General features: G+C 48.1%; 1 protein-coding gene across 4 annotated transcripts in view; it reads left to right on the top strand.

Moving 5' to 3' along the window:
- The window catches only part of WDR62 (WD repeat domain 62), a 51,976-nt gene that overhangs the window by 21,156 nt on the left and 17,507 nt on the right, over positions 1-13,313 (top strand). For all 4 annotated transcript variants that reach the window (XR_005238298.2, XM_037991583.2, XM_073016614.1 and 1 more), the window contains 4 exons: positions 5,708-5,845; positions 7,350-7,528; positions 8,939-9,030; positions 10,733-10,858. Coding sequence is in view for 3 of the 4 variants with exons in the window: in XM_037991583.2 (XP_037847511.2) it covers positions 5,708-5,845; positions 7,350-7,528; positions 8,939-9,030; positions 10,733-10,858 (535 nt within the window). In the remaining variant the exon portion in view is untranslated. The remainder of the gene's footprint in view (positions 1-5,707; positions 5,846-7,349; positions 7,529-8,938; positions 9,031-10,732; positions 10,859-13,313) is intronic.

The following is a 13,313-nucleotide window of genomic DNA, read 5'->3' as shown; positions in this document are numbered from 1 at the left end:
TATAAACTCATATATATTTAAATATATCAGATATGTTTTAATCTATTATAATTATTAACTTTATTGGCGCTCATATCATCCCATCTTTGGCCAGTGAGAGCCTCTTAACGTTGGCTCCTGAGTCCTTTGGACATGACCCTAGTATTTCTTGATAGCCACCTTGCTGCCTGGGATGCCAATATGTTCCAGTCTCATCTTGTACCTTTCCTGTCCCATATCAGGAATCAACCATTTCTTGAAAAGACCATGTTTAGTTTTTTGGGCTGGGTGCAGTGACTCATGCCTGTAATCCCAGCACTTTGGAAGGCTGAGGCAGGGGAATTACCTGACCCCAGGAGTTTGAGACCAACCTGGTCAACATGGTGAAACCTTGTCTCCATTAAATACAAAAAATTAGCCAGGCATGGTGGCGGGCGCCTGTAGTCCCAGCTACTCGGGAGGCTGAGGCATGAGAATCACTTGAACCCGGGAGGCAGAGGTTGCATTAAGCCAAGATCAAGCCACTGTACTCCAATCTGGGTGACAGAGTGAAACCCTATCACAAAAAAAAAAAGAAAAGAAAAAAGAGAAAGAAAAGGCCAGGTGTATTTTTTTAGTACAAATTGGGATTTCAGAATCACAAGTTGGGTGTTAGGGATGCTCATAGCTATTGGGTTGATGCTTCCAGAAGCGTAGTTCTTAAAGACACAGGGGATGATGGAATTAGAATATCTCCATTAACTCATTTGCTTTTTCCCACATTTACATGCAACAGTCTGAGAACGGACAGCTCTTCAGTTCTGAAGACAGTTAAAACAATTGTATTGCATATGTTTTCTCTACTCTCTCCAATTTTTAAAATAGTTATACTATATTTACAGGATCTGAATATGTAGCCATTGTATACTATAGTCTCTCCCTTTTGACCCCTGTTTATTTTGGAATGGGGAATTATATATATATATAGTGGTAAAATATACATGACATGAAATTTACCATTTCAGCAATTTTAAAGTTACCATTTGGTGGCACTTAGTACACTTACAGTGTCATGCAGCCATCGTTACTCTCTAGTTTCAGAACATTTTCATCACCCACCCACCCAAAAAAATCCTGTATCTGTTAAGCAGTCCTCCCCATTCCCCACTCCCCCCATCGATGGAGATGACTAATCTGCTTCTGTCTTTATGGATTTGCCTGTTCTGGATCTTTTCTCTTTTCTTTTCTCTCCTTTCCTTCCTTCCTTTTTTTTGAGACTGAGTCTCGCTCGCTCTGTCACCCAGGCCGGAGTGGTGCAGTGGCGCAGTCTCAGCTTACTGCACGCTCCGCCTCCCAGGTTGACACCATTCTCTGGCCTCAGACTCCTGAGTAGCTGGGACTACAGGTGCCCGCCACCACGCGCAGCTAATTTTTTGTATTTTTAGTAGAGATGAGGTTTCACCATGTTAGCCAGGTCTCGATCTCTTGACCTCGTGATCCGCCCACCTCGGCCTCCCAAAGTGCAGAGATTACAGGCGTGAGCCTCTTTCCTTTCTTTTCCTCTTTCTTTCTTTTTTTTTTTTTTTTTTTTTTTTTGATGGAGTCTCGCTCTGTCACCCAGACTAGAATGCAGAGGCACAATCTCGGCTCACTGCAACCTCCACCTCCCGAGTTAAGCAATTCCCATGCCTCAGTCTCTAGAGTAGTTGGGATTACGGCACATGCCACCATGCCTGGTGAATTTTTTGTATTTTAGTAGAGACAGGGTTTCACCATGTTGCCTAGGCTGGTTTTGAACTCCTGAGCTCAGGTGATCCACCTACCTCGGCCTCCCAAAGTGCTAGGATTACAGGTGTGAGCCACCATGCCTGACCTGAATATTTTTTATAAGTGAAATCATAGAATATGTGGGCTTTTGTGCCTGGCTTTCACTTAGCATAATGTTTTCAAGATTTATCCATGTTGTAGCATGTGTCAGTACTTCATTCCTTTTTATGGCGGAATAGTATTTCATTGTATGGATAGAACACATTTTGTTCTCTGTTATCAGTTGACGGCCACTTGGGTTGTTTCTACCTTATAGCTATTGTAAATACCACTGCTATGAACGTATAAGTACAAGGTTTTTTTTTGAAATGGTATCTTACTCTGTCGCCCAGGCTGGAATGCAGTGGCGTCATCTCCGCTCACTGCAACCTCAGGCTTCCAGGTTCAAGTGATTCTCCTGCCTCAGATTCCTGAGTAGCTGGGATTCCAGATGCACCACCACGCCTGGCTAATTTTTGTTTTTTTAATGGAGACAGGATTTCGCCATGTTGGCCAGGTTGGTCTTGAACTCCTCACCTCAAGTGATCTGCCCACCTCGGCCTCCCAAAGTGCAGGGATTACATGCATGAGCCACTGTGCCTGACCTAGTTCTTTCTTTAAGTTACATCACTTTGTTTCTGAGTTTTTGTAGGTTGTTTTTTATATCTTGGATCATTTTTTAAATATCTTTTACCTTCTTTTGAAGTAGTAGGCCAGGCATGGTGGCTCATGCTGGTAATCCCAACACTTTGGGAGGCTGAGGCAGATGGATCACCTGAGGTCAGGAGTTTGAGACCAGCCTGGCCAACATGACAAAACCCAGTCTCTACTAAAAATACAAAAAATTAGCTGGGTGTGGTGGCGGGGCCTGTAATCCCAGCTACTTGGGGGGCTGAGGCAGGAGAATTGCTTGAACCCAGGAGGTGGAGGTTGCAGTGAGCCGAGATCGCGCCATTGCACTCCAGCGTGGGCGACAGGGCAAGACTCTGTTTTAAAAAAAAAAAAATGTAAGTTATAGTTTTTATCTTTTTTGTGAAAATATGTTTCTGATGTGCTTTTTTTCTTCTTCTTCTTCTTCTTCTTTTTTAAGAGTGACTATAGGATTTGACCTTGGTCCTTTCCTGTTGTTCATTTTTACGTGATACCAGTTTTTCTGAAATATTAGAATTTGGTGTGCTTCAGGACAGATTTTCCAACTTCACAAGAGAGAACTCTGTCTTCTGTTTTTTAATGGGGGTGGAGTGGCATGTTTTGTTTTGTTTTGTTTTGTTTGTTTTCGAGAAAGAGTCTCACTCTTGCCTAGGCTGGAGTGCAGTGGCATGATCATAGCTCACTGAAGCCTCAACCTCGTAGGCACAAGCAATCCTCCTGCCTCAGCCTCCCAAGTAGCTGGGACCACAGGTATGCACTACCATGCCCGGCTAATTTTTTAGTTTTGGTAGAGATGGGGTCTCACTATGCTGCCCAGTTGGTCTCAAACTTGGGCTCAAGCAGTCCTCCTGCCTCAGCCTCCCAAAGTGCTGGGATTATAGGCTTCTGTTATTTTTCCGTGTTAAAATATGGCAACCTGCTTTCTGATAGTTCCTTTTTGTGGTCCTCTTTATCTGTTATGTCTCTCCTTTAATCTGAATCTCCTCTTTACTTTATTTCTCCTGTTCCTGTTGTGATTGATCAGTTTTGTTTCTACTCTCAGCAGTTTCTCTTCAGTGTGGGGTTTTGTCCTGGAAGGGAGCCCTGGCTGCTCAGTTTTGAGAGTTCACAGGATCTTCTCCAGTCCCTTTAGGCCTTACCCCTTGCATTCAACTGCTGCTGGGGCGGATGAAACCCTCCCAATTTCAGCTGCTGTCCAGTTTGGCCCAGTGTGCTTTCCAGTGAACACCTGTTGGCTACTTTGGAATTATCCTATTGCTGGGTCTGTCAGATGCCTCATTGCTTCTCTGTCTCCCACATGCATGCTGATATGTAGGTCTTGTGACTAGTGGTGGTTTGTCCCACTCACTTGTATTTTGGGGGTTATGGGAGTATTTTGTCACTGAGTTTTGCTATAAATGTCGTCTGTAGGTTTGGGTTTTGCCATCTGGTTGATGTTTTTCTTATGTCGAGATTTTGGGAAATTAAAAGAATGAATGCCGCTACTATTGTCTTCCCAGTTCTCAATCTTCCATATTTTGAAATCTCTTTATATGGTGGCTGTTTGTCCTTCTCAGCTTCATTCTAAACATCTTTAGTTCTGTCTTTCAGTTCACTTAATTTTCTCTTCAATTATATCTAATCTTTGGTTTTTAATATGTTTTTATTTTTATTTATTTATTTGTTTATTTTTGAGACGGAGTCTCGCTCTGCTGCCCAGGCTGGAGTGCAGTGGCGTGATCTTGACTCACTGCAAGCTTCGCCTCCTGGGTTCACAACATTCTCCTGCCTCAGCCTCCTGAGTAGCTGGGACTATAGGCGCCTGCCACCACGCCCAGCTAATTTTTTGTATTTTTTTTTTTTAGTAGAGACGGAGTTTCACCGTGTTAAGTCAGGATGGTCTTGATCTCCTGACTTCGTGATCTGCCCACCTTGGCCTCCCAAAGTGCTGGGATTACAGGCATGAGCCACTGTGCCTGGCCTATTTTTTATTTTTTTATTTTTATTTTTTTGAGACAGAGCTTCACTCTTGTTGCCCAGGCTGGAGTGCAATGGCACAATCTCGGTTCACTGCAACCTCCACCTCCCAGTTTCAAGCAATTCTCCTGCCTTAGCCTCCCGAGTAGCCGGGATGACAGGCATGCACCACCATACCCGGCTAATTTTGTATTTTTAGTAGAGACAGGGTTTAGTAGAGACGCTGGGGAAACCAGCGTCTGGGGAGCTGGTCTTGAACTCCTGACCTCAGGGGATCTGCCCGCCTCGGCCTCCCAAAGTGCTGGGATTACAGGCATGAGTCACTGCGCCTGGCCAGTATGTTTTTATTATTCATTTCTAGAAGCAGTTCTGTTTGGTTCTTTTTCAGCCCTGCTTGGTTAATCTTTATAATTTCTGGTTGGCTGCATACTTTTAATCTTGTGGAAATTATCTTTTAGTTCATCAAACATATTGATCATAGTTATTTTGTATTCTGTCTGATAATTCCAATTTGGGTTTTTTATTTTGTTTTTGGTTTGTCTGTCTGTTTGTTTGTTTGGAGACACAGTCTCATATGTTGGCCAGACTGGACTTGAACTGCTGGTCTCAAGTAATCCTCCTGCCTCAGCCTCCCAAGTAGTTGGGACTACAGGCATGCGCCACCACCCTTGATTTAATAATTCCAGTATTTGGCCGGGCGCTGTGGCTCAAGCCTGTAATCCCAGCACTTTGGGAGGCCGAGACGGGCGGATCACTAGGTCAGGAGATTGAAACCATCCTGGCTAACACGGTGAAACCCCATCTCTACTAAAAAATACAAAAAACTAGCCAGGCATGGTGGCGGGCGCCTGTAGTCCCAGCTACTTGGGAGGCTGAGGCAGGAGAATGGCGTAAACCCGGGAGGCAGAGCTTGCAGTGAGCTGAGATCCGGCTACTGCACTCCAGCCTGGGCAACAGAGCCAGACTCTGCCTCAAAAAAAATAAAAAAATAAAAAATAAATAATTTCAGTATTTGAAGTCTTGCTAGACTCTGTTGCTTCTGCTACTTCTTGCTCATGGTACATTGTTTTCTTTTGTGTTTAGTGATGTTTGAGTTCCACATTTCCCTTGAAAGTTTATTTGAGGGTATGTGTTAAGGCCTAGGCTGAAGGTGGGACATAGACGATATATGGTAACATTTTGTATCCTTTTTTTTTCCTTGTTTATTTTTAGCAAAGAAGGTATTGCACATACCTGTTTATCTTTAACTTACTTTTTTTTTCCCCCATGAAAATGCAACAGTAAGTCATAGTGCTGTCATTGAGTCATCCTTTGCCTTGTCCTCTGGGAACTGTAGGTGTATCCTGAGTTTGAAGACCAGAGAGCTTGTTTGCCGTCAGGATCCTTTCTGACTTGTTCTTCAGACAACACCATTCGCTTCTGGAACTTGGACAGCAGCCCTGATTCTCACTGGCAGAAAAACATCTTCAGCAATGTGAGTGGCTTCCTTTGTGAACCATCTTTCAGGAGGAACAATACTGTAAGCTTGAATGTAGGGGCAGGAAGGAGTCTGATGGACCTGAAATGTTAGGTTCCACTAGGGCAAGAGCCGGCAACCAAGGTGAGTCCCTCTCTGCATCGCTTCCTCTTGTTTCTCTTTCTCCTGCTCCTTCTCTGAGGTGGCACAGTCTATCCTCTCTGATTCTTTGCCAGTTGGCTCCTGCTCTGCAGATGTGTGGACATGGCCACTCCTGGCAGCCCAACACACCCAGCAGAGGTGAAATTGCTTCCTAAGTCTTCAGATGGAATTCCCTGGGAGAGCACCTGATGAGCCAGGCCATGCTGGGGCTCCCCCTGTCCATTGGCTGCCACACAGTGAGGCCTCAGCGGGGTGCAGGCAGAATGCTGGCAAGAGCCATGATGGGAGGCTGGGAAGAAGAGTTTGCTGAAGAAATTTTGGTTAGTATTGCGAGGCCAGTGAGAGGGCGTCTCTGGGGAGCTGAGACCTGAGTCATGCATTCATTTATTCTGCAGACACTTATTAAGGTCCATGCCAGGTGCTTTGCTACATGCTAGGGACACAACAGCGACTAAGACTCTTCTGCCCTGTGGCACACACAATCTAGTGAGGGCAGGCAGTGAACTGAAAGCCATCCATGTTATGCACAATCACAAATGCAACAAGCACCATGAAGGAAAATGTTCAGGGTGCTAGTAGGACATAGAGCAGCAGCATGTGAACTTATCTGGGACATCCAGAGCAGTTTCCCGCGGAAGGGACAGCTAAGTTGAGATTGGGAAGAGTAAAGAGGGAAGGGGAGAGAGTCTATACTTAGGGAATAGCCTGTATGAAGGCCCTGGGGTGGGAAATAGCTGGGTGAGTTGGAAAACCTGAAAGAGGCCAGTGCGATTGGAACTAAAAAGACCCTTGATGCAGGAGGCTGTAGCAGGTGCCCCATAGGTACACCTTTATTACTCCCCTCATTCCCCACCCAGTGCTACTATCATCTCCTCTGTGCCTGTGATATACATGCTGTTTTTGACTGCACGTAATAGAAAAACTCAACAGGTAAAAGTTAGGCTTCTGATTCATAAAAGTAGTTTGGAGGTAACCAGTTTAGACCGTTCTGCAGGAAGCCCTTAGGGATCCAAGGGCCTTCCAGCTCTCTACTCTGTCATTTGAGGGAGTAGGCTATGTCCTCATGACCCAGTGTGGCTGTGGGGGCTCCTGCTATCATATCCGTGTTCCAGGCTGCAGGATGGAGAAAAGACAGCAGAAGAATACGTGCTTGCTTTATATTTAATTGTTCAGAATTTATTCACATATTCTTATCTAGCTGCAGGGGAGGCAAGGAAATAATTATTCTGATTGGTGAAACTCCCAGCTCAAAATTAAGGTTGTATTACTAACGAAGAAGAGACTGGCTATGGAGGGACACGATTTCAGAGGTGCTTCTGAGCTGCTTGTGGTGCTGACCTCAGCCCTGTCTTTCCTGCAGACCCTGCTGAAGGTCGTGTATGTGGAGAATGACATCCAGCACCTGCAGGACATGTCACACTTCCCAGACCGGGGGAGTGAGAATGGGACGCCCGTGGACGTGAAAGCCGGGGTGCGGGTCATGCAGGTCAGTCCTGACGGCCAGCATTTGGCTTCAGGCGACCGAAGTGGAAATTTGAGGCAAGTGGGCCCTGGCAGTGTCCAGTGTACACCTCCCAGCTCCCGCTCGGGTTCTCAGGGCAGTGGGCAGGAGCCCTGGCCTTGGCACCTCCTGCTGCCCATTGGGAATGAGGGGCTGTGAATAGTAATCCCATAAACAGCCCCCATTGGGAACTTAAGCTCGGAAGAGGCTTCCAGAAGGGCTGAGAGCAGGGTAACTATCAGGACTTCAGCAGCTGGGGTGTGCAGACTTTGCCTACAGAGTGCACAGGCAAGCTCACATGACTCTAGGGCAGAGTGACACTTTCACCAGCCACATGGTACCAATGCTGAACTGTCAGCAAAGGTGCCAGCTGAAGGAGGGTCCTGGTGGCCCTGGGAGAGGGGCTAGGAGGGTGGGGTAGCTGAGAGTTCAGGCTGCTTATGTGCCCTGTTGAAGTTTGGCAAGATGTTACCGACCCAGTAGGTGCTAGTGGGACATAGGCTCTGTCTCTGGGACCAGGTTTAAGATGACAAATGACTGCTGTGACCACTTGGGTGTTGGAGCCACTAGGGAATGGAAGAGAGTTGGGGGGAACTAGAGGGGACATAAAGGGGCAGCAGCCACCAGGCAGCCCCAAGAGAGTAGGCTACAAGTTATCACATCTTCCTGTTGTCAAGAAGAGCAGAAAGTGCTGATTTTTTTTCTGTGAAATTCTATAATATTTAAATATTGGCACCTGTTTTGATATCAGTCACTGTATGAGGCCAGCTCAGTGTGTCAGTGAGCTGCTCACGTTGACATGGCACTGTCCAGAGGGGCACAGCGGTACCAAGAGCTAACATGGGGATAGTGCTCTTCCCCCTTGCTGGACGCGGGCCTGAGCACTGTGTTAACTGATTTAATCCTTTCACTGACCCTCTGATGTAAGTGATGTTATTGGCACAAGGTGTCTGGACTAAGATCACGTAGGTAGAATGGAGAAGCTGGGATGACTTGATGACTGATTTCATTTGAGGAGAATGAGGAAGGTCTAGATTTGAGACTCTTAACAATGAGAGACTGGAATTAGATGTTCTCATCCATAGCTCCTATCCTGGACTATGACCTCTGGTCCCTAATCCCTGGCCCCTGCCCCACCCCAGGAACCACCTCTGATGCAGCCCTGTGTAAACGCCTATCACCCTAGAGGACTGTCCTAGATCCCTGGGGCTATGTTCTGGCGCATGCACCACAAGGGACTGCTGCCTGCTGAGGTGCTCCCTGGCTCAACACAGCTCGCTTTACAATGGCAGGTTTCTAAATGAGAAAAGTGATTGCACATCTCTAGAGTATTTGGCCACGATAAGGGGTTCTCATGTTGCCGGCCTGGCCATTCTGACCTGTTCTAGAAGTGGCAGAGTGCATGGGGCTGGGGTCTGGGGCTTCAGCAGGCGGTGTGTGTCTCCCAGGATCCACGAGCTGCACTTCATGGACGAGCTGGTCAAGGTGGAGGCCCATGATGCTGAGGTGCTGTGCCTGGAGTACTCCAAGCCAGAGACAGGTGAGCCCGCAGCAGGAGTATTCGGAATGGGGGTCTGGCAGGGAGGCAACCCCCCTGGCAAGGCCACAGAAAGGGGTAGTTAGTGTCTGTGGATGACAGCTGGGAGTGTTCGGTAAGGGCCCCTGTAGCTGGACCCTGAGACCAGAGTGGCTGGGACTCCAGAACGCAAGACATTCGCAGGCAGGACTCAGCTTGACTTGCCCACTGCTGGTGCCAGCACCCAAGCCAAAGGGAGTGGATGTGTGAATGAGTGAATTGTGAATGAGCTCATCTTCTACTGAAGAAGATAGATTGATTGTTAGGCATTATTTTCAAAAAGTTTGAAGCCTATAGAAATATTGGGAGAATATTATAATGAACACCCTATAGGCTTCACCCAAATTCCTCATGTTTTTTTTTTTTTTTTTGAGATGAACTCTGTCACCCAGGCTAGAGGGGAGTGGCACCATCTCTGCTGACTGCAACCTCCACCTCCCGGTTCAAGTGATTCTCATGCCTCAGTCTCCCAAGTAGCTGGGATTACAGGCACCTGCCACCATGCCTGGCCAATTTTTGTATTTTTAGTGGAGATGGGGTTTCAGCACCATGTTGGCCAGGCTGGTCTCAAACTCCTGACCTCAGGTGATCCGCCAGCCTTGGCCTCCCAAAGTGCTGGGATTATAGGCATGAGCAACCACACCCGGCTTTTTTTTGTTTGTTTGTTTGAGACAAGAGTCTCACTCTGTCACCCAGGCTGGAGAGCAATGGCACAATCTTGGCTCACTGCAACTTCTGCCTCCCAGGTTCAAGTGATTCTCCTGCCTCAGCCTCTTGAGAGTAGCTGGGATTACAGGCACGCCCCCTCCACACCCGGCTAATTTTTGTATTTTTAGTAGAGACGGGGTTTCACCATATTAGCCAGGCTGGTCTCGAACTCCTAACCTCAGGTGATCCACCCGCTTTGGCCTCCCAAAATGCTGGGATTACAAGTGTAAACCACCGCGCGCGGCTCCTCAAGATTTTTTCTAGGCTGGGCACGGTGGCTCATGCCTGTAATCCCAGCACTTTGGGAGTTATGGAGATGGTGGAGTTATATCTTGATGTGATTTTGCCCATGCTCTTCTTTCGTTCTCCCATCCCCCATGCCGTGTGCCCTACTAACTTGTCTTTAAAGATCTCTTCACTCAGTTCGCCTCTCCTGATCTCCCCTCTGCCTCAGGTCATGTTGTTAGGCCTCAGACATAGCAAGTGACCAGAGTAGGGAAGGCTGGTGGCAGATGGGAGTCTGGCCACAGGCAGTCAGTAGGACCTGAACTAGGCCCAGGTAGCCAGACCTCAGCGGGTGAGAGGACATTGGTTTTGGAAGAGGCTGAGAGGTTGCCAGGGCTTTACCCACCACGCCAAGGAGTCGGACCCAGCAGGCAAGAGCACTGGGCTCTGCTGGAGTGTCTGCTGTGGATGTCCCTGGAGGAGCGTCCATGCGCCCATCGCGACATCCTCCTGAGCCGGTGGTGAGGAGGTGAAATGCCAGGGTGTGGGGGCTCTGGGAAAGACCACACAGAACTGAGGGAGTGGCCCTTGCCAGGCTTGGTCCAAATTGGCTACAGTTGAAGAACCAAAGACCCCTTCTCCGAGGACTGGGCAGCTTGGTCACACTGCCCTTCTGGGAGGCCAGGGCACCCACGCAGCCTTCAGGAACCAGTCTTATTCTCTCCTCTCACAGGGCTGACCTTGCTGGCCTCAGCCAGTCGGGACCGGCTGATCCATGTGCTGAACGTGGAGAAGAACTACAACCTGGAGCAGACGCTGGATGACCACTCCTCCTCCATCACTGCCATCAAGTTCGCTGGTGAGCCCCTTCCTTCCCGCTCCCTGTGCCTTGCTAGCTACCCTGCTAAAAAAGGATTCATTCTTTCAACTCTCCTGTAAAATATATATCCAAACAAGTGAATACAGTATCTGTGCATAGTATAAAGAATAATGGCTGGGACTGGGTGCAGTGGCTCACGCCTATAATTCCAACACTTTGGGAGGCCAAGGAAGGTGGATCACCTGAGGTGAGGAGTTCGGGACCAGCCTAGACAACATGGTGAAACCCCGTCTCTACTAAAAATACAAAAATTTGCTGGATGTGGTGGTGTTTCTGTAATCCCAGCTACTCAGGTGGCTGAGGTGGGAGAATTGCTTGAACCTGGGAGGTGGAGGCTGCAGTGAGCTCAGTTCATACAACTGCACTCCAGCCTAGGCAACAGAGTGAGACCCCGTCTCAAAAAAAAAAAAAAAAAAAAAGGAATAATGACCAGGTGCCATGGCTCACGCCTGTAATCTCAGCACCTTGGGAGGCCAAGGCAGGTAGATCATGAGGTCAGGAGTTTGAGACTAGTCTGGCCAACATAGTGAAACCCTGTCTCTACTAAAAATACAAAAAAATTAGCCAGGCGTGGTGGTGTGCGCCTGTAATCCCAGCTACTCGGGAGGCTGAGGCAGGAGAATTACGTGAATCTGGGAGGCAGAGCTTGCAGCGAGCTGAGATTGCGCCAGTGATTGCACTCCAGCTTGGGTGACAATGCGAGACTTTGTCTCAAAAAAAAAAAAAAAAAAAAGAGGAAGAAGAATATAGGCCAGGCGTGGTGGCTCACACTTGTGATCCCAGCACTTTCGAAGGCTGAGGTGGGCAGATCACCTGAGGCCAGGAGTTTGAGACCAGCCTGGCCAACATAGTGAAACCCCATCTCTACTAAAAATTCAAAAAAAAGTAACTGGGCATGGTGGCGCACGCCTGTAATCCCAGCTACTTGGGAGGCTGAGGCAGGAGAATAGCCTGAACCCGGGAGGCCAAGGTTGGAGTGAGCCAAAATTGTGCCACTGCACTCCAGCCTGGGTGACAGAGCAAGACTCTGTCTCAAAAAAAAAAGCCAGCAAGTATCCACTTCACAGTTCTTAGGAGCGAGGTTTGAACTGGGACATTGTTGATAGCAGAGATTGTTCTAATTGCTCGTGGTCGTAATATTGTTAAATACGGTACTTAGATTCACCACATGGAGGTTAAAAAGCAGAACATTACCAGAGGCTTGCAGGCCTTCTCTGGGTCCCTCCTAGGTTACACTTCCTCGCCTATATGGGGCTCACTCCCTTCTGTAAGCCAACGACTCCTCCTTGAGCAACATCTAATACTTGTATGTCAGGCTTGGACCCTCTCAAATGTCCTGTCATGAAGAAGGATGTCTGATGTGCCGAGACTCTAAGAGTTTTATATTTGTTCTGTTGTTTCATCCTCACCAAACTGTTATTCTGTAAAGAAATGAGACAGTGGGGGGCGGTGACTCACGCCTATAATCTTTGGGAGGCTGAGGTGGGCAGATCACAAGATCAGGAGTTCAAGACCAGCCTGACAAACATGGTGAAACCCTGTCTCTACTAAAAATGCAAAAATTAACCAGGTGTGGTGGCACGTGCCTGTAATCCCAGCTACTTGGGAGGCTGAGGCAGGGGAATTGCTTGAACCTAGGAGGTGGAGGTTGCAGTGAGCCAAGATCACGGCATTGTACTCCAGCCTGGGCGACAGAACAAGACTCTACCTCAAAAAAAAAAGAAATGAGAATAATAAAAGCAAGACTGTGTCTAGTGCTTACCATGTGGCAGTCCCTGTTCCAAGGGTTTCACACCACTCTCCAGGGAAGGGACTGTCACCATACCCATTGTACGGACAGGAAGCTGAGGCTCAAAGGGGAGGCCCAGGTTCAGAGCGGTGTTTAACAGCTTTGACCCTGGCACCAGAGAATGCCTGGGTTCAGTCCTGCCCCGTCCTCTGTGTGCCTTGGGACAAGGACTCTGTGAACCTCTGTGTTCACACTTGTCCAGTGGGATGGGTGGTGAGCATTCAGGAAGACCAGCCACATGCATGGGGCCTGGCCCAAGGCTTGTGTGGATCTTGCAATTGATCTTGATGGCACGAGCCTCCCAGCCTGTCTCCACTGGTCCCTGCTACAGTTCTGCCTCTACTCTGCTGCTGAAGTCACCTATCTCAATCCCAGACTGGGGAGGGTGTCCCTTCTTTGTCCCCAGCCTTTGTTTCTCTATATGCCCTTGCTCTGCAGAGCCTGCCTTGCCCACAGCTCCACCTGTGCCCCCTCACACACACAGCTCATATCTTAGAGTCCCACCCAGACCCAGCACCCACCTCACCACTTCCAGGAAGCCTTCCTTGATGCCAGCACAGTTGGTTGATGGCTCTTGCAGTGGAGTTCCCCAGCTAGGGTCCCCTGCCCATGTGGCCCAGCTCTATCTAACACATAGCATTCTCC

Source organism: Chlorocebus sabaeus, chromosome 6 (assembly GCF_047675955.1).
Source record: "Chlorocebus sabaeus isolate Y175 chromosome 6, mChlSab1.0.hap1, whole genome shotgun sequence".
NCBI classification, from domain to species: domain Eukaryota; kingdom Metazoa; phylum Chordata; class Mammalia; order Primates; family Cercopithecidae; genus Chlorocebus; species Chlorocebus sabaeus.
Note: the sequence above shows the minus strand (reverse complement) of the source record. Positions and strands in the feature narration are given on the sequence as shown.